We start from the raw sequence: 19,616 nt of genomic DNA, 5'->3' as shown, positions 1-19,616 counted from the left end.
ACATTTTTAGTCTTATTACTTACGAAATTCTCAAAAGTAGTCCCCTAATTTTAAAAACAATGGCGTCATCAATGTTAATTGTGTTGATATCATGCATGTAGATTTCTTCTTTAATTTTGTTAGAATCTAGTATAGATGTTCCATTTAAAAAATCTTCTTATTACAAAATTACATCTAGGTTCTTATTATAAAATTTTGGATCTTAATTAATTATAGAAATAAAGTTTATTAAAAACATACATATTATATAATAATAGAAATAAAGCTTATTAAAAACATTTAAAGAAATCATACATATAAAACGTAAAAATCGATACTTAAATTTCAATTAACACGTACATAAATTCATCATCCTACTTTTACGTTCAAAACATCGATTCAAATTACCACATTATATTTCTCTAGCTAAAAATCACATTAGTTTGGTTAAAACTTATGCTTGCTTCCAAGATATAAGAAGAATACCATCACAAGGTACAAATGTTTTCTCGTAGCAAAGGAAATTAAATCACACCTAGAGAAATTATTCAACTTCATAATTAAATCATTCTAACAACAGTTAAAATCATGTAATTTTACATGCCCGAATTATTTTTCACAACAACAGTCTAAGCATTGATTGTTAATTCAGAAGATAAGTTGGGCACCGTCTGTCCTTCTTCCATGGGAATAGGCACTTGCAATGGCAGCATTTTTTGGCAGGCTTCGGCAGCTTGGTTGGATGCAGAAGGGTCGGAGGAGGAGCTGGTGGGCCGACTGCAACGCACATTCCTCGACCACGATATTGTTGTGTGCACTTCGTTTTGCACACATTTATGTTGACTACACACCCGATATATTCATTACACATTTGAAGTGCGGCTAGCGAGTTGTCTGTCAAAAAAATAAATTATAATAAAAAATTAATAATCCAATTGTTTCTCTAATTGACTTATCTTTTGTGATTTAATTATTATCTCAGTTGTACGTCGATTTAAGCACTAATTTTAAATCACTAAAATAGACAAAAGAAAGAAAAATAGTATTCTTAGTTGATTATTTCTTCTAAACATATAATATATATAGTATAAACTAAAGTGGAGGTCAAAGAAAAAATATTGATAAATGATCGATCACTCATATATTCATATAGAATATTAGATTTTTTTTACCAATAAACACAAATGAAGAGTGAGACCTGTGAGAAGAATGAAAAGACATAATAGAATGAAATATGCGATTTGTATCTTCACCATCTTTGTGTTGTGACTTAAGTCCTTATGTTTGGCTATTTATAAGGTGAACTTTCATGGTTTTTAATTTCTCTAACATATGTAGATAGTAATATTCTTTCGTGTCCGATTAATATCCTATTTAGAGATATAAGATGCATTTATGTTTCCAACAGAAAAGTGATTTTGAGACATATGTGGGATATGATCATTTGGGTACATTAACTTTGTTAATCCAATAGATCATGTTATAATTAATGATTGGGACTTTCCTACATCTTTGTATTGTGTTGATAAACATGTAATTATAATTAGATTTGGATAATTGACTTGCATATATAAAGTGAAATGTAACTTCTACTTATACTTCTCTTAAATTAAGTTGAAAGGTATAAGTCGGTAAAAAAGTAATGTTATTACAGCATAAGGTATTATAAGAAAATATTGACCTAACATGCCTGATTCAGGACTAGGTGCTTCTAAACTTTTAGATTACGCTGTTCCTAATATTAATACTTGGGATCAGCCCAAGACCGTCCCGATTTCAAGTTGCCCTAAGCTAAATTAATTTATTTTTTATTAATTCAATTCAATTCTAGATAGATTTGGGCCATATTGAATTATTGGCTTCATTCCTTGTTGATTTTGTGAATCTCATATTGAATGGGTTTCTCTATTGTTAATATGGGCCTGTTATTAGTCAATGACCAAAAACCAAGTCCTATCAAATTGATAGGACAAATGATTAATGATTATAAAAAAATTAAATAAATAAAAAAAAATCATAGGCTAATAGCCCTTGTAATCGGGTCAAATCCTGTCGGCTGCATGGCCTCAATAGGGCTTGACATTACACTTAGTTGGCTGAGCTATAATAATTAAATGAGATAATTACATTCTTTTTCAATAAGATTTGATATAATTATATATAAATTTTTTTGTATTTTTTTAAAATTACATTTAACACTTTTGAGATTTGCTTCAGTTTAACAAATAAGTCCCTCCATTAGTCAAAATTAATCGAATTTGCTGATATTAAAAAAAATCAAAACAAAATTCTATATTAATCCCCGGTTGTCTTATTATGATTTATTGCAAGTCACATATATCTTTTATGACCAAATTAACCTCATACGTTTTCACGCATTAATGTATGTGAAGAGGTATATTTTCACAGATATAAGTGTAGTTTAGTTTGAAAAAAATATTTAACCTGCAGTAAGTGAGTAAATCAGTAAATCTGGTAAATATAATTTCTCATTCAATTTTTCATTAATATTAGTGAATTTTGACTATTAGAAAGACTTATTTTCTAGATGAAAGCAAATTTTAGAGGTACTAAATATAATTTTTTAAATTATAAAATATTTATGTATGATTACATAAAATCTGATAGAAAAGAACTTAATCATCCCTAATTAAATTGTTCAATATTTCAACATTTTTTGCCCTGAAAAATATTTTATAATAGTGATTAGTTAAATTCGTTTAATTGGGATGGTAACAGTTAATATATTCCGATCTAATTTTAATATATAAATATAAAAAATATCATTTTGCTTTCATAAATTGACAAATAATCATCCATAGGTTGGTATCATTTACATTTTTTTTTAATAATAAATTTAATTTTGTGCGTGGAAGTGTAGATTGATATGCATAGATGGTAACGACTGTAAACGCAAAGGAGAGAGTCAGACCACCTAGTCTCCTCCCAGCCAATCACAGACCTCAAATTGCCTAAACTCATCTTTCTGTTTCAACGTGGCACTCTTCCCTCCTCAGCCTCTCATTTCTTGAAATTCTTCATAAATAAAAATTAAATATTAGAAATAATTCCAACTTTCATTCTCCGCCACCACTCTCCCCCCACCCCCCCTGTGGTTTCTGCTCTCTGCATTCTCAAACGCTCAAAGATCACATAAAGAATGACTCTTTGGGTTTGTTGAGATTCAAGAAACCTGTTCCAAAAATGGCCGCCTCTTTTGCAGCTTCTTCTACCACTCCAACTTTACCTGAGCTAATCTTTCTTTCTCCTCACAGCCCAGCAAAAAGACTCAAACTTTCCCTCTACAGACCTCATAATCTTGAGCGCAGGAGCAATATCAGGGTTCTTGGAACTAGAATTAGAGCTGTTCAGAGAGAAGAAAGCAGTACTGTTCTTGATGAAAGAGACAGAGAGTTGGTGACTAAGCTGAATGGTAGTGTGAATGGGAATGGTTCAGTTGCGAATCACACTAACGGGAGTGTGAAAGTTGAGAGTGGGAATGGGAGTTTGGTCAAGTATGTAAATGGGAATGGGAATGCGAATGGAAGTGTTGCCAGTAGGAGCGAATTGGAAGTAGTAGAAGTGGAGGAGGTGATTAGTCAAAAGAAGAGCATAGAGGAGATTGGACAAGAAGAGGCCTGGTTTAAGAAAAATGGGGAAGATCAAGTCGAGGTATATTACATAATTATGGTATTTTCATACAGTAATTTAGTTTGTTTCTTTATATAAAACTGTTGTCATGTTGAAAACTTGATCAAATATGGCTTGGGTGTTTGTTATTTTGTGGGATGAAAGTCATGTTTCTTATAGGTTTTGTTTTCATTTTATGACTGTTCTTGCTGCCTTTACTAAGGGGATCTCTGTAAAAAGACTGTGGGTTCAACTAATTGATGGAAATTGCAAGACTTGATTGTATTACCTTAAGTCTATACATCATATCATGAAAATGGTGAACCGAAATATGATTGATGTGATGCTTGCAAACTTGACCTAGAAAGGAATATTTAGATGAAATGATCTTAGGAAGAAAAAGGATCCTGTATTCATGGCATCACCTTGTTACTACATAATTTTCTTATTCTTAATGAGTTTCTTAGGTGCTCAAGAAGGTCTCTCTTTTTTCATTATGATGCTAGTTAGGAAGAAATGCAAAGTTTTTGGCAGTTGGGAAGTTCTAAGAGTTAAAAAACATTTAGTATCTTTGAAGAAAAGAACCACTGATGTGGAATTTTGATTTGGCAGACAAGCACGTATTTGATATTTCCTACCACTTTTACTATAATGATAATGGTGAGACTTTCGCCCTATACCTTACATGGGAAAATTTTAACCTTCCCTTAATATCTTCGCAGACGTGCAAAATTTGGTGATACATGTACTTATGTAGAGAGACAAATTGGGTCTTATAAATGTGATATATGGTTCTCACAGGTATCTGTTGCCCCTGGTGGACGATGGAGCAGATTTAAAACATATTCAACAATTCAAAGGACTTTGGAAATATGGGGATTTGTTCTTAGCTTCATATTCAAAGCTTGGTTAAACAATCAGAAGTTCTCATACAGAGGTGAACTACTTCAAGAAAACCTATCATTGATTGCACAGTTTGGGCATTAGCTTGTTATCTTGTTCTGATATGTTGCCTCAGCTATGTTGGGAAGCCTAAGAAACTAATAAGCGTACGCAGTTTGCTTTACCGAAAATCTGTCTCCAGCTCTGATATCCAGCTACTCGAATACATGTTGCTCAATCAACTTGAGCGTTATGTTTCATAATCAATATTATCCATAATGAACTGAATTGACTTCCATGATAGAATCACTATGTCCTACCTCACTGTGTATGTGTTTCTTTTCTTTTGCTCCTTTTGTAGTTGTTGTTGTTTCAGGAAACGTGTTGGATGGGACCATTTTTCTGGAGTAGCACTGTTGTTACCATGCTTTATAACTTAACCTATTGATAAAGTAATGTCTATCTCAATGTTTCTATAGGGAAACCAACCACTTGATTGGTTAAAACACTGGTCACTTATCGACGGCATTAACATTCTCAATATGGTTCAACAAGCAATCATTCACGAATTTAAGTGCTAGCACTGCTATTTTCTATTTCTTAGACATCACTAGCTGAAATAGATGCTTCTGGCACATTAGTTTGTGCTATTATTTGTATAGTTTTCATTTTAGAGGGCCAAAGTTTTTTGTTCTTTTTTACCCCTTTTCGCTTTCACCTTAAGTTGCTACAAAGGGATCTAAAAGGATGTCTTTGTGCAGGTGGGATGACGGAGGAGAAAAAATCTCAGAGGAGAAAGGTTCTGGCCAAATGGTTAAAGGAAAATATTTTGAGATTGGGTCCTACATTCATCAAAATTGGTCAGCAGTTCTCTACAAGAGTAGACATTCTTGCACAAGAGTACGTTGATCAATTGTCAGAGCTTCAGGTAAAATTCAGTCATCTGCAAAACATTATCACTGATCACTAACTCTGTGTTTTCTAACCCATGTTTACTTAAGAAGTTATGTAATGATGTGTTTCCGGGTACAGGAAATTGTAAAAAGAACTTTGTTACAAGCTTCTGCCTGATTCAAATTTAGTTAATCGGTATGCTACTTAAATGTGGTTAGGGCAGTTTTACGCAACTTTGATATAAGAGATAGAATTTGTGTTTAATAGGACCACCAAAGCTTACCACCAAAGCTTATCTAATATTAAGTAAATTTAGTCAACAATGCATCAATTCCGCCACCTTCTTGTTGCACGCCTATGTTTTGGTATTTAGTTTGATGCCTGTCTGCATTGTTCCTCCTTTCTATTGTCCTCAAGAAGCAATCATTTCATGATGTGGTTAGCTCTATACACAAAATAAGTTCCACAAGAATCTTACATATTGCTCTTTCATGAAGGACCAAGTTCCTCCTTTTCCATCAGAGACAGCTGTATCAATAGTTGAGGAAGAACTTGGAGGCCCCGTTAATGATATATTTGAAAGGTTTGACCGAGAGCCAATTGCTGCTGCAAGTCTAGGTATTTTTAATTCGCAGTTGATGCGCTGTGGTAGATAAAGTTCATTCTATTAACATCAGAAGATTATATTTATCAGACTAATAATTCCCCTTTTAGGTCAGGTCCATCGTGCAAAGTTGAAGGGACAAGAAGTCGTTGTTAAAGTACAAAGACCTGGACTGAAGGATCTATTTGACATTGACCTTAAAAATTTGAGGGTGAGTTAATAAAGTGATGGTTCCTTTGTTCCCAATTTCATATGCCCAATGTGGTTCTAAGAATTTACTATTATCCCTTTTTCTCACTTTGACCATTGTCATGTATATCAATGTTATTGGACTTAAGTACTAGGGATTGGAATAAGCTGTGGTTTCTTTTGTCATTTTGAATTTAAGTCACGAGAAATTTCATTCATACTTCTACCCGTTATGATATTGGTGAACAGTTCACTTGACATATATTTTGATAAAGGTTGGTCCTCTTGTTTCCTTGATATTTTTATCATTTGGTTTCTTCAGGTGATAGCTGAATATCTTCAGAAGGTTGATCCAAAATCTGATGGTGCAAAAAGGGATTGGGTTGCTATCTATGATGAATGTGCAAGTGTCTTGTATCAGGTAATGAGTTACTGTTCAGTTGTAATATGTTATTGGCTGATATCTAATTCCTCAGAACTTATTCATTACATTACTGTATTTTCAAGTAAACGACGTGTGGTCTACAGTTCAAGAGTTAAATGTTGACAAAAAGATGTTGAGATTTAGCTACAATTTAGTTGGTAAATTTTACATATATATGTGGAAACTCACATACATACGCGCACAATTGTGTGTGTATGTTTATACATATATATATTAGCATCTTCCAGGGGCTGGTTTCACTGACAAGGAGGGAGGCTGGTGAAGCTACACCATTCAAAGAGTGAAATTGAGTGAAAGATAATTTGTAGAAAGTTCTTATGGTGATAGCTAATAAGTTTCACATTTTTGTTAAATGCTGGTTGGTTTCCATCTACACTAGTGAAACCCATAGGTCAGATTAAAAAAAGGTAGAATGCTAAAACATCAGTGAATTGTCATAATTTGGCCTTAAAACCTTTTAAAGTAATTGATCAAGGACAATGAAATGTGTTGCAAACACAGTCTTGAATTTTGTGGAGGAATATTTGTGATAGCTGCAGACTGCAGCTCCATTTCAAATATATCATATCTTTTTTTATCTTTTCAATAAAATATAGAATGTAGTGAAACCAAGATATGGATGCAATGTTGTTGATATTTTGCATTCTGCCTAATTTGAACATCTTAGAATCCACTCCAAAACACATAGGGATGCAGTTGTGTTGTCAAGTTTTGTGATAAACCACTTTTAGCAGTACATTTCCTTCTCAAATTGCAATGCTACCCGTCACTGGCTCTAGGTATTCTACAGTTTCATCATCAAATATTAATCTCTACTCCTGCTGCCTAATCATTTGATTGCCATCTTGGACCAAATAACTCAACCAATGCTTATATTAGACTAATTAATGGATTGGTTCTGAGACTTGAGAGTCTACCTAGTAATTCATCAATAAGTTTCTCAGACTGTTATTGACCGTCTTCCAGATGAATCACAATAAGAGCTAAAACCTAAAAAGTGATCTCGTGGTGCCAAACGGAAACTACAATCAATCAGAACGCTCCAAGAAAAAGAGTATGACACACGAACTTTCAACAAATGAATGTAAGAGTTGCTTCGATTGTTCAATTATAAACTAGTAAAATGAAGAAGCCAGAACAAATGTATTCTAGTAACTGCTTAATTCCATTTAGGGACTGTTGTAGGTGAGAAATTTGGCATACTTCATCTGCAAAATAAACCTTGTAAGCTCAACTGCAAGATTTATGATGGTCTTCTATGTATCTGGATCCAGACTTCTGTCATCATTGTCGTGATCCGAACTTTTGTAATTATTTATGGCGTAATGTTTTGAACTATTAAAGTAAGAACTTAAGAAGACTCTGGACTTCTATAGAGAAAACATAAGTATGTGTAACAGGTTGGAAATATGAAGCAAGATCACTTAAGGAGCCCTATTATGCTTAAACTTTTTACATGATATGACTACATAATAATGCTAACCCTTAGTACGATCATTTCATAGTCTTTTCCTTTTGTTTGATAGATCTTGCATTTACTCATGATTTTAAACTCCTTGCAACTTTCAGGAGATTGACTACACCAAGGAGGCTGCTAATGCTGAGCAATTTGCAGATAACTTCAAAGATATGGATTACGTGAAAGTCCCAACTATATTGTGGGAATACACAACCCCACAGGTCTAAATTTTTAGCAATTGATCATGTTTCACATTTTAATGCTCCAGATCCTTTTATGCAACATTATTTATTTGAGTAGGTTTTCCATGTTCTGTAGGTTCTCACAATGGAATATGTTCCTGGGATCAAAATAAACCGGATAAAAGCTCTGGATCAATTTTATTTGAGTAGGTTTTCCATGTTCTGTAGGTTCTCACAATGGAATATGTTCCTGGGATCAAAATAAACCGGATAAAAGCTCTGGATCAATTAGGTGTTGATCGAAAGAGGTATCAGCCGTATAAGAACTGCAACATAGAGTACATTTGTTATTTGAATCTTTATCGCAATTCTGGAACAGTTATGACTTTGGTGCTGGTTAATTCTCAATAGGTTAGGCCGGTATGCTGTAGAGTCTTACCTTGAGCAGATTCTGTCTCATGGATTTTTCCATGCTGACCCAGTGAGTAGTCCTCTAAATTTATTCTAGATTTTTTCACAAATATCTTTCACTGTTTCCTCATGTTCATCAAGTTAAAATACCTTTATCCATTCCGTTCAGCCATTCACTGTTGGAACTACTTGTACTACCGAAATTTCAGAACTGATTTTTTTCAGTTAACCATGTCAACTTTCTTTCTTTCTTCAGCATCCTGGAAATATTGCTGTCGATGATGTTAATGGTGGAAGACTGATCTTCTATGACTTCGGAATGATGGGAAGGTGCATTTCCTCTCTGCTTTCCCTGTTGAAAAATGTTTTTCCGCTCTCAAAGTTTTCTTTGAAGTCATCATGGTTTCTTCTACAAAATAATTCTCAGCATTAAATTCATGCAGTATAAGTCCAAACATCAGAGAAGGCTTGCTAGAAGTGTTTTATGGAGTTTATGAGAAAGACGCTGAAAAGGTGATGTTCTTTAAATTTGGCTTTCTTTCATGTCTGATTCATTTTTTGTGGTTCAATTAACAGCAAGCATGAAATGGCTGATTAGTGATTACTATGTCAATATATTTTTCACACAAGAAAATGCCTAAATTTGATGCAGGTTCTTCAAGCAATGGTTCAAATGGGTGTTCTTGTACCCACGGGAGATATGACTGCTGTCAGACGAACAGCGCAGTTCTTTCTCAACAGGTTTTACAATCTCTGAAATTGATGTTCTAATGTAGCTTCATTTTATTTCTTTGAAACTTAATACTAGCACATGTGCTACCTTAATCTCCTTGAAAGAATTTGTGCTGTTGATTTTTACTTTCCATGGCTAATGAGAGCCCATGACGAAGATAACAAGATTAGGTAAATCTTAATTGCTGAAGTTAGACTTAATGAAGCAACATAGATACGGGAACTAGCTCCTCGTCCATAATCTTTTGTGATGTCTCCTTTAAACATATCTTCCGAATATGAATATATGAATAATTCAAGAAATTCATTGCCTTCTTTTCAGTGAAACTGAAAATTCTTCACCAGATAATAAATAGTTGCTTGGCTGCCTGCCCAATCTCATTTCTTTAAGGTAACAAGTACAAATTCCAAAAGCAAACTGATGAATAATTATCAAGAGACATGCAGTATGATGTGATTCAAATACATGTACTAATCAGGAGAGGACGAAACAGATTTTTTCGACACCATATCCGTCATCTCCCTTTTGGCTCCTGGAACCATTTGTGGCGAATTAGCTTGTTTGGAGTACCAAAGTGATATGTAGCTGGAGAGAATAATCTCATGTGATAGAGAAATAATTTTCACTTTTCTTTGCTTAGAGTAATGATTTTCTCTCTATGGGTGCCTCTCAATGGAACCACTTAAGTTGAGAATTGAATGTTGCAGCTTTGAAGAGCGCCTCGCAGCACAAAGAAGAGAGAGAGAAATGGCAACAGCAGAACTTGGGTTCAAGAAGCCACTGACCAAGGAGGAAAAGATCGAGAAAAAGAAACAACGTCTTGCCGCAATTGGTAATTTAATAAATGTTTCATATTTTGGTAAAAACTAGTATGGTTCTTGCTGTTGCTAAACTTATGGCATATTTATTTTTCGATAAATTATAATATGTCAACATGAGGTTGGTTCTGTCAGAAACCTGTGTTCTCTATCTTCTCTAAGAATAATTTGTGGATCACATATGTATTCTACGGATGTGGGCTTCGTTTTATTCAAACTGACTTCCACACATAAGTTGATTTTCATTACTTTTGGACTTGTTTTACTGTTCTGCTTGGAAGGATTAGTCCTCATGGCTGTTTTGTATCTTTAACAGGTGAAGATTTATTGGCCATTGCCGCAGATCAACCTTTCCGCTTTCCCGCCACTTTCACTTTCGTTGTTAGAGCTTTTTCAGGTACTTCACCGTCATTCTGAGTACATCATGACTTCCGTATATTTCTAGTACCGGTATTTACCTCAACTTTATCTGCACAGTGTTGGATGGTATTGGGAAGGGACTTGATCCTCGTTTTGATATCACCGAGATTGCTAAACCGTAAGTTTATGTCCGAAATTTATGGAGTACAACGTCAAAATTGTGAACCTGCTATTAAATTCTATAAATTGGATTTTGAAGGCATATATTATCTTTTTTGGCGACTAACGATTTATCTTTTTGTGCAAAAATAGCTACGCTCTAGAATTGTTACGTTTTCGTGAAGCTGGTGTTGAAGTTATCATAAAGGTAAATTTATCAATCCTTTCGGCACAAAAATAATTTTTTTCAAGATCGGGTAAGAGGAATCAAAATAGAAAAGGTTGCTAAAATTTGACTTTGCATGTTTCCAGGACTTCAGGAAGAGATGGGACAGACAATCACAAGCATTTTACAATCTTTTTAGGCAGGCTGATAGAGTCGAAAAGCTTGCTCAAACCATCCAGCGATTGGTTGGTATCATTTATTATCAGTGGGTTTAATAAATATATAAATGATTGGCCTGATTCCCCAGTGATGTGAATTTCGGTTTATTATATGTCTTCTTTATAGGAACAAGGCGACTTGAAGCTCCGCGTACGAGCCTTGGAGTCTGAGAGGGCTTTTCAACGTGTTGCGGCTGTTCAAAACACAATTGGGAGTGTAAGTTTGTGTAAAACTAAGTTACTTTCACAAATTTAGGTTATATTCTTGCATGAAAATACTATTTTGCATTTGGATGAGGCGCATAATGTGCGGATACTCGTAGAATACGCATTCAATGCTTCAAAATATATCCAAAGCATTTCATAAAAACTCAAAAGAGTATTTAATATTAACTATATCCCAACACTTCAACACCTATATCACACGTGGTGTATGAGTAAAATGCAAATTATGCAGTATGAAATATGAAAAGTAAATATATCATAAATTTGGCTGTGAAATAATTATACAATGATGCAGTTATTAATTACATTATCTCCGTTTGATGCTTCTGATGTGCATATAATGCAAAACTCAATTTTCTTCCTAAAAGTCTAGTTTCATTTTCATACAGATTCATTGATTATGTTTCTAATGTTTTTTTTTTTAATTTTGTATGAAATTATTTCTTTTAGTTAACATGTTCAAATTATATCATATCCTATACTTTTCACATTTACCATATTGTCATCTATATGCTCTGTCTCTTCACCATTTACTGGAGTTTGAATTTTTTGTATGCCGCACAAAAGGAATTTAAGAAAAGTGATGTCCGAACGGAAGATTTCTGTTGGCTTTACACTGAGGATCATTTTGACTGATAATCCTCTTCGTCTTTCCTCTCATCATTTGGAGTCGCTAATTGACAGGCGGTCGCTGCTGGAAGCTTAATCAACCTGGCGACGATTTTATACCTCAACTCCATCCAAGTTGGTCTCCTTATCTATATTTATGTGATACACCTCAATAATGTCCCATCTGATACTCACTTCAGCACTTCTTTCTGTCTCCAGATGCCTGCTACAATTGCGTATTTCTTGTGTGCATATTTTGGCTTGAAGGTTTTGATCGGCATAGTGAAGGTTAAGAAATTTGATCAAAGGGAGAGGCTGATCACTGGAACTGCTTAAGTTAAATGGTAAGGAATTTTTGCTTTATGTTAATCTGGAAAGTTCCCATTCTCTATATCAGAAATTTTGGTTGCAAAATACTGATGTGTCATGAAACTTGGTTGAGAACGATCTCTATGAAGCTCTGTTAGTCACTTGTCGACGGAAAGAATTTCGTTATAAGACTGAGACGCAATTTATATAAATTTATTCATTTCCATTAAAGCTCATGGTCGAGAAATAACTGAGTTCTTCACTTGAAATCTGAACTAAGACAAAAGATTGGTTGAGAGCGAGGGACTCTTCTACTCGATGCTTAATTATGCAAGCAGGATGTGTAGAAATCTTGGGTTGTAATGAAATTCCTTAAATGCCTTAAATTAACTTCCCGAATGAAACTATTTATAAGTGATGCTATATCTTGGAGTTATTACGACGACCTGCTCTGGGAGCTAGTGTAATTACTACTAGAGTTGGTATAATTATTAATCATACACTGGATTGAAGTGCCGGAATGCTCCTTCCAAGTTTACATGCCACTTAATTTCGTTTGAACGGTTGGTTTCCATGAATATAGGGGTATACTCTTAACAGGGATAAGGAGCTTTGAAATCCTCTCTTCTTTCACTCGCCACTACACTCGATTTCAGTATATATGACCGGAAAACTTAACTAAAATGTTTGCTCTCGTGTTATTCTTTTCATGATTAAAGATTAGAAATGCTTGTTCTTTTATCCTCTCGTGTCTGATAGGAATTACGCACACACATGTCAAGTCTGTTTACAAAAGGAAAACGACAAAGCAAAAGTAAATACAAGAACACATAGATTTTACGTGGCTTGGAGGTTGAATTCTCTTATGCCCACAGTTGTTTGAGTTCTTTTACTAGGATAGAACAATGTGATATTACAAAAGACAACCACCCAATAATTTAACTAAGGCGCCCTAAAAGTACCGTGAAATACCAAAATACCCGTAGGCCAAGTGTAACATAGAGTCGGGCTTGAACTTCTAGGGTACGAATAGTTTTTGTCATAATAGAGGGTGAGTTGGCAGGTCTTTCGGAGTCACTCATCAGCCTTTTGCATTGCAGTTTATCCCGAAATTCTTTGCTCTCGAGTTTTTTGCAATGCATATACTTGCTACATACAGGCTTATCAAATGCTATTCATGTGCAGATTCAGAACAGAGATAGTTAACATACTCGAAGCTTGTTCATAAACGCTGATTCAACCTTTCCAACGTTCTTAAGAAATGAAGACTTTCGTTGCTGGGAACTGCCTGCTGTGATATCCATGGTAAACGTACATCCGAGGCTTGAACAATTGGTCGATGGAAATTAGTAAGATCTTACAGTTGAAAAAACTCGGACATTTATAAGGTGAGCAAAAGCCAATGTTGTTCTCCATTCACTATCTTAGCAATATTTTCCCAGGAGGCTCGATTTTTGTGCGGTGGGCCGGTCATTAGTTTTTCGCAGCTCTCTTTTGTAGGTACGTTGTGGTAAAAAATTGTGTACTAGATACCCATAGTGGTTAAACTTGATCTCTGGAAGGAGGACGAAGCCAATATAGTATGTATAGTGTCATCAAATGTTCATGTTGTATTACGGGAACTTCTTTGGGGAACTTGGAAATCAAAAGAAACGTCGATTGGAAAATCAGTTTTCCACTCTGTTGTCAGAATCCAATCTAGTGTTAGTCTGTGATCCGTCGGACATAAGAGCAATATAGTAGAGAGTTGTATGATGGTCGGAAGGTATCTCGGATAAACTTTTCCAACCGTGAAGAGAGTATGATGTTTGATAAAGAATAGTAAATTGGAAGGATCGACAGTTTAACCCTAGATCAGATTCTGACAACATCATATACACTATGATGTTCGTTTGGAGAAAATTGAAGCCTTGGTTGATGTGGTGATTTTTGGAGTTCAAACCTTAACCCAAGGCTTTTCATAGTAGTCGCTTGTTGATTGTAGGAATTAATGATTGAAATTCATATTATAATTGTAATTAATTTAAAAAAAGTAATTGTATGACAAAAATCCAGAAGAAAATGTGCCAAAAAATATTTAAATAAATTAATTAAAATGGTATGTCAATCCACCAACCAAAATTATTAATTTTTAATCTTATTTGAGATTCATTTAATCAAAATCCATTATTTAAACCAACCCAAACATTCTACATTTATGACGAATTTAATTTAAATAATCACTTCCACTAAGGAACAAGGATAAAGGTATATTTTATGCTAATTTGTCTATTTCAAACTCCATAAAATAAGTTAATATTTAAAAAAAAAGAAAAAATTCCAGCCGCTCCCTAAGATAGCTAGACTAGGGGAAAAAAATACTATTCCCTCCAATTTTATTAGGAATGAATTAAAAATCATTGTAAATAATTATTATTAATTATGATTAAATAAAATCGATGTAAAAATTTAACTTATTCATCATAAAAATTATTTTTGTTATGAGAGATGTATTACTCACACTAACAAAAATTACGAATAATAATCGTTGTGTGGTTGTGGTTTATAATCTTTTACTACAATTATTAATATTTGGTTATAAAAATTAATTTTAATTAAACATTATATTTGTTGTAGTACTGCTAAATCACAACTTATGTTATAGAATTTTGATAAATGAGAATATAAAAATACCATTAAAAAAATGCTGCTATCATTGTGAAAATCCACTTAACTAAGTGCCCAACTTGAATATCGTGGCATGAACCAAAAAATATTATTTTCCTGTTAATTACTGAAGAATATATTGGGATCTTTTTCATATTTTTCTCAAAAAAATGAGAACATAAATGTGTTGTTAATTACTTATAGCGATAATTTATAATATAAATTTTTTACACTAACAATTATATAGTGACAAGATAAAAGTTGTTGCCACTTTACGCATATTTTCAGTAACAATTTTAAAATCATCGTTTGAATATTTTGTCATTAATCTTAATTTTAGGGTAAATTACAACAAGTTCCTTGAGAGTTTTTATTATAACGAATATCCGATCATTGTTTGAACAATTATAAATATCGACTAAAATTAATAGCCATGTAGCAAATACCCCTCATGACAGCCCATTTGTAGGGGGTATTAATTCGGCAGCCATCAATTTCAAAAAGTATTTATAATTTCTTGAAAACAAAAAAATATTTATAATTATGACAAATCTAAAAAAATTTATTGTAATTTACCTTATATTTTAGGGTAAATTACAACGATCTCCCCTGAAATTTGGTATAATTACGAAAAGATATTTATAATCATGTCAATTCTCAGAAGAAATCGTTGGTATTTTATTATAGAGACACTAGTCTTTTTCAAGGGTTAGGCCCAAAAACTCTTGCTTCAGCCCCACCAATTTAAATGTCTCAACAAAGGCATATTTCCTTAAATATAAAACACCAAATTAAAGTTTGATACTCTTTTTTGTCGTCTTCTTTTTTCCAATTCATTGATTTCACACTGAAGAAGTCTTGTGTTGCACCATAAAGTTCACACTCATATATGTATAATTATAACTCAATAAAATCTATATATGGGTTCTAAATTTTTAGGGTGAGTTCTAAAGCATTGATCTTACTAAATACTCTTTTTTTTATTTAAAAAATTTAAATAATTTCAATTGAGATTATGATCATAGGACCAAGCAGGCTGCATGAACTATAAGTAGTTTAAAGAAATATTTATAATTAATTATCCACCAATGCAGTTCTCATATTAATATAAAAATATGCCGTCTAATAGAAAGTGACATGTTTTTATCAATTGAATCAGCATGCATTAATGATATTTATATAGAATAAATGCTATAAATCACTCCTTAAATTTGTGTTTAAAATCACTTTAATTCTTTATTTCATTCATAATGTTATCATCCATAAAGTTCACATTTAGTGCCATTCCAGTCCGCAGTCAACTATCCGGCCAAATAGTCACCGAAATTTGGTCATGTGATGTGCACATCGCTACAACAAATATGGATTTTTTTTTACTATGATTGATTACTATCATTAGAAGAAATTTATCATTTAATCATGATTAATTTGTCATTATAAAAAATAAATAACTCTATTATTTAGTCATTAATCATAACCACACAATGGTTGTTAGTCGTGGTTTTTGCAAGTGTGACTAAAATATTTATGATAGCTAAAAGACATGTAATATTTGCTACTCCTCATACACAGGTTAAAAATAGTTTTTATCATAGATAATCTAAGTTTTTGCATCTATTTTTTTAACCATAGTTAATAATAGATATTTACCACGATTTAAGTCAATAGTTAATAAAATTGTAGCCAATAATATATTTTCTTCTATGTATATGGTTAAAAGAAAAAAATTGATTGTGCGGCGGTCTTTAGCCATTATTTATGCATATGAGGCCAAAACATTTTGTATAGCTAAAAACTGTGACGGATGTTTCTGTCATAATTAAAATAGTGATAAATATTGATTAACTATGTCTAAAGTTTAAGTTTTTACATTAATTTTATTTGACCATAATAAATAGTCTTCAATTACCATAATTTTCAACTCGTAGTCGGGAAAAATTATTTTTTCTTGTAATGCTTACAGAATTTTGAGGGATAAACTATTTTTTTTTTTAAATGATTCAGAATTCCTCCAACTTTTTTGCCTCAAATTTTATTGAGGAACTGGGAACTTTAAAAATAATAAGACTAGGAAACGAGGATAAAAAATTGAAATGATTCTAAATACAAATTTAAGAAATCATTTATGACATTTACGCTGTTCATATAATATCGATTTTGCATTTAAATAAAAATAAAATGTTGTAAGTTGACATTTAATTGATTTTTCCGCTAATGTAGGACCGATCAATTTTTGCGCCTCCTCTTCTCTTGTCGTCTTCATCGTCCTCGTCCTCGTCCTCGTGTTATTTCATTAGAAAAGGATTAGCCCTTTTATGATGGACAATTTAAAAAAGGAAGATGTAACATAAAAGTTGTGGACAAATACATACCATCTCATGTTTGTTCAAATTAGGAGATACTAACAATCTCATCAATTACTATGGCAAAAATATTTTGATGGGAAACAAAGTTGCATCACATCACATGTATGTGCCGTGCCTACTTCATTTTTCTTCTTCAAGAATTGCATTCATCAAAATATATATTTCCATATCAATCCACCACATGGGTGGGTCAATCACATATTATCATTAATTTATACACATTTCCTACTTATTCTTTCCTATGCTATATTTTTCTACCAAGGAAGAAAAATAACAAAAACGACAACGAATGCTATATATATAGGATTAAATGTAATTTTCGTCTTGTATTTTTGGTAATTTGATATTTTAATCTTTTATCTTTCTAAGATAGTAAATAGGTCTTGTAATATTTTAATTTTTTGTATTTTGGTCTTTCAATTGTTGAAGTTTGCAAATGTTGCTGGAAAAAAAAAAAAAAAAAAAGCATGTGTCTAGTATGTGCTATTTTTAATTTGAGGTCTTGTTCCTCTTGATCAATTTACTGGACTAAAATTGCAGTAAATTATGTTAGAGGACATATTTGCTATCTATAAAGATAAAGGACTAAATTATAAAAATACAAAAAGTATGGACAAAAAATTTGCTTCCATACTGGCAGAAATTGACCAATGGGAACAAAAAATTACTGGAGGGGCTAGAAGTGTAATGTTAAATTTGTTTTGGGGGAATGTGTAATTTACATATATAGATGTTTACAGTGAATAACAACCATATATTTGTTGGTCGTAATGTAACTCTTTTATGATAGATCTCATACACGTACTATTATGTGGTTATGAGGAAATAACAATTTTCATCCTGTAACTTCTTTTCACTTTTGGTGTTATTGTCTACAAAATTCTCATTTATGGTTCCATAACTTCTAAAAAGAAGCATTTTTGGTCTCATGGTACCTTTTTCCTTAAATACTTTAATGAAAAATACAGAATCTTTATACTTCTGGTCTCATTGGTCAATAAATTCTCACTTTTAGTCACATAATTTTAAAAAAGTAGCATTCTCGGCCCATGCATTATAGACCATGTTGCTTTTTTTATTAAAAAAATGTGTCATGAAATCAATAAAAAGTACTACATTTTGAAATTTACAATACAAAAGGTGAGAATTCTGTAACTAATGAGATCAAAAATAAAAAGACACTCAGTGAAGAGACGAAAAATGCTATTTCTCCTTATTCTTGTGGTCCGTTATCATGTTCAATGTGAATAACTCTGTAGTTTAGGGTTTGAGTCTTATTTGTCTTAACTACTATGCATTATTGATCAAAATTCTAAAGTAAAGGAAGATTCTCTCCAAGCAAATTATGAAAAAGTCATCAAGGACAATATTGACCTACTTTGATAGAGACCCTGAAGGAGACATAAGATCATTTCCTCATGTTATTCATTCAGATAACATAATTTATGCTTTTTTTTTAAAAAAAAATTATATATTCAAATTTTAAATTATTAAGAAGTTCTTGAGTTTCTATTTTATTTTAATATTTTTTTTTAATTTTGAGGAGATATTCAACTTCAAAATTCTCGTGGGGCCGGTCTCATTTATTCGTGTCAATTTTTTTTAATTAGCATGTATTTTAAGATTATTTTAAATTTGAAATTCAAGTTTTTTGGCTACTTCATATAAGTAATCATAAATAAATCTTACTTTTAGTATTGACAATTTTAGACATTAGTAGTAATAATATGTTTCATTTTTGTAGTTATGCAATAAGATATTTATAATAAATAGTAAACAACAACACTCTATAATATAAATAAAAAAATTGGCAAAAAATCTTTAGGTTTAATTTTGATTGCTTGTAATTAATTAGCAAAGTTTCTTTAGAAATATATATAATTAGTTTATAAATGTATATAATTACAATTAGTTCTCTCTTTTTTTTTTTTTGCTTTAGAAACGCCATTAGTAACTAATACATACTACGATTAATGATTAAATAATTACATAATTAAGAATTAATAAATTATAATAAATTCACATAAAATAAACGAAATATCCACATATACCGTTACAACACTTAACTCAGATCATGAGGCCACGATTTTTTGATATAATTTTTCATAAAAAAAAAGGCGGTATATTTTATTTCTTAAAATAGAAATGAAATTATCATCTTCACAATTTTTATAAATTTGCATTTCTAACCAAATTATTTATGGGTCTGAATTAAGATCTGCCCAGATATTCATACACCATTTTAGAATATGATTTTGATGAATACCAAGAAAGTTAATGTTGGAACCAAACTCAGAAAAATTCCAAGTTGCAGGTTAGCACAAACATCCAA

At 32.3% G+C, this 19,616-nt stretch overlaps 1 protein-coding gene across 1 annotated transcript; it reads left to right on the top strand.

The window, feature by feature from the left end:
* Positions 1 to 3,033: 3,033 nt before the first annotated feature.
* LOC105178999 (uncharacterized protein sll1770) lies at positions 3,034 to 13,961 on the top strand. The gene is made up of 21 exons (XM_011102581.2): positions 3,034 to 3,651; positions 4,411 to 4,546; positions 5,253 to 5,419; positions 5,883 to 6,003; positions 6,100 to 6,200; positions 6,501 to 6,599; positions 8,193 to 8,303; positions 8,493 to 8,572; positions 8,676 to 8,745; positions 8,932 to 9,005; positions 9,119 to 9,188; positions 9,328 to 9,416; positions 10,116 to 10,240; positions 10,543 to 10,623; positions 10,704 to 10,764; positions 10,899 to 10,953; positions 11,058 to 11,156; positions 11,257 to 11,346; positions 12,039 to 12,098; positions 12,183 to 12,307; positions 13,458 to 13,961. Exons 1-20 carry the CDS (start codon positions 3,184 to 3,186, stop codon positions 12,297 to 12,299), a joined length of 2,274 nt encoding a protein of 757 aa, XP_011100883.1. The 5' UTR covers positions 3,034 to 3,183; the 3' UTR covers positions 12,300 to 12,307; positions 13,458 to 13,961.
* The last annotated feature ends 5,655 nt before the right edge of the window (positions 13,962 to 19,616 follow it).

The sequence above is a fragment of the Sesamum indicum genome, unplaced genomic scaffold (assembly GCF_000512975.1).
Source record: "Sesamum indicum cultivar Zhongzhi No. 13 unplaced genomic scaffold, S_indicum_v1.0 scaffold00120, whole genome shotgun sequence".
Classification (NCBI taxonomy): Eukaryota; Viridiplantae; Streptophyta; class Magnoliopsida; order Lamiales; family Pedaliaceae; genus Sesamum; species Sesamum indicum.
Note: the sequence above shows the minus strand (reverse complement) of the source record. Positions and strands in the feature narration are given on the sequence as shown.

Bases quoted from the DNA above. Each gene is read 5' to 3' on its own strand.
- LOC105178999 (XM_011102581.2), top strand. From the start codon at position 3,184: ATGGCCGCCTCTTTTGCAGCTTCTTCTACCACTCCAACTTTACCTGAG. The intron at 8,746-8,931 runs GTGAGTAGTCCT...TTCTTTCTTCAG, and splicing joins GATTTTTCCATGCTGACCCA to CATCCTGGAAATATTGCTGT. The intron at 11,347-12,038 runs GTAAGTTTGTGT...GCTAATTGACAG, and splicing joins TTCAAAACACAATTGGGAGT to GCGGTCGCTGCTGGAAGCTT.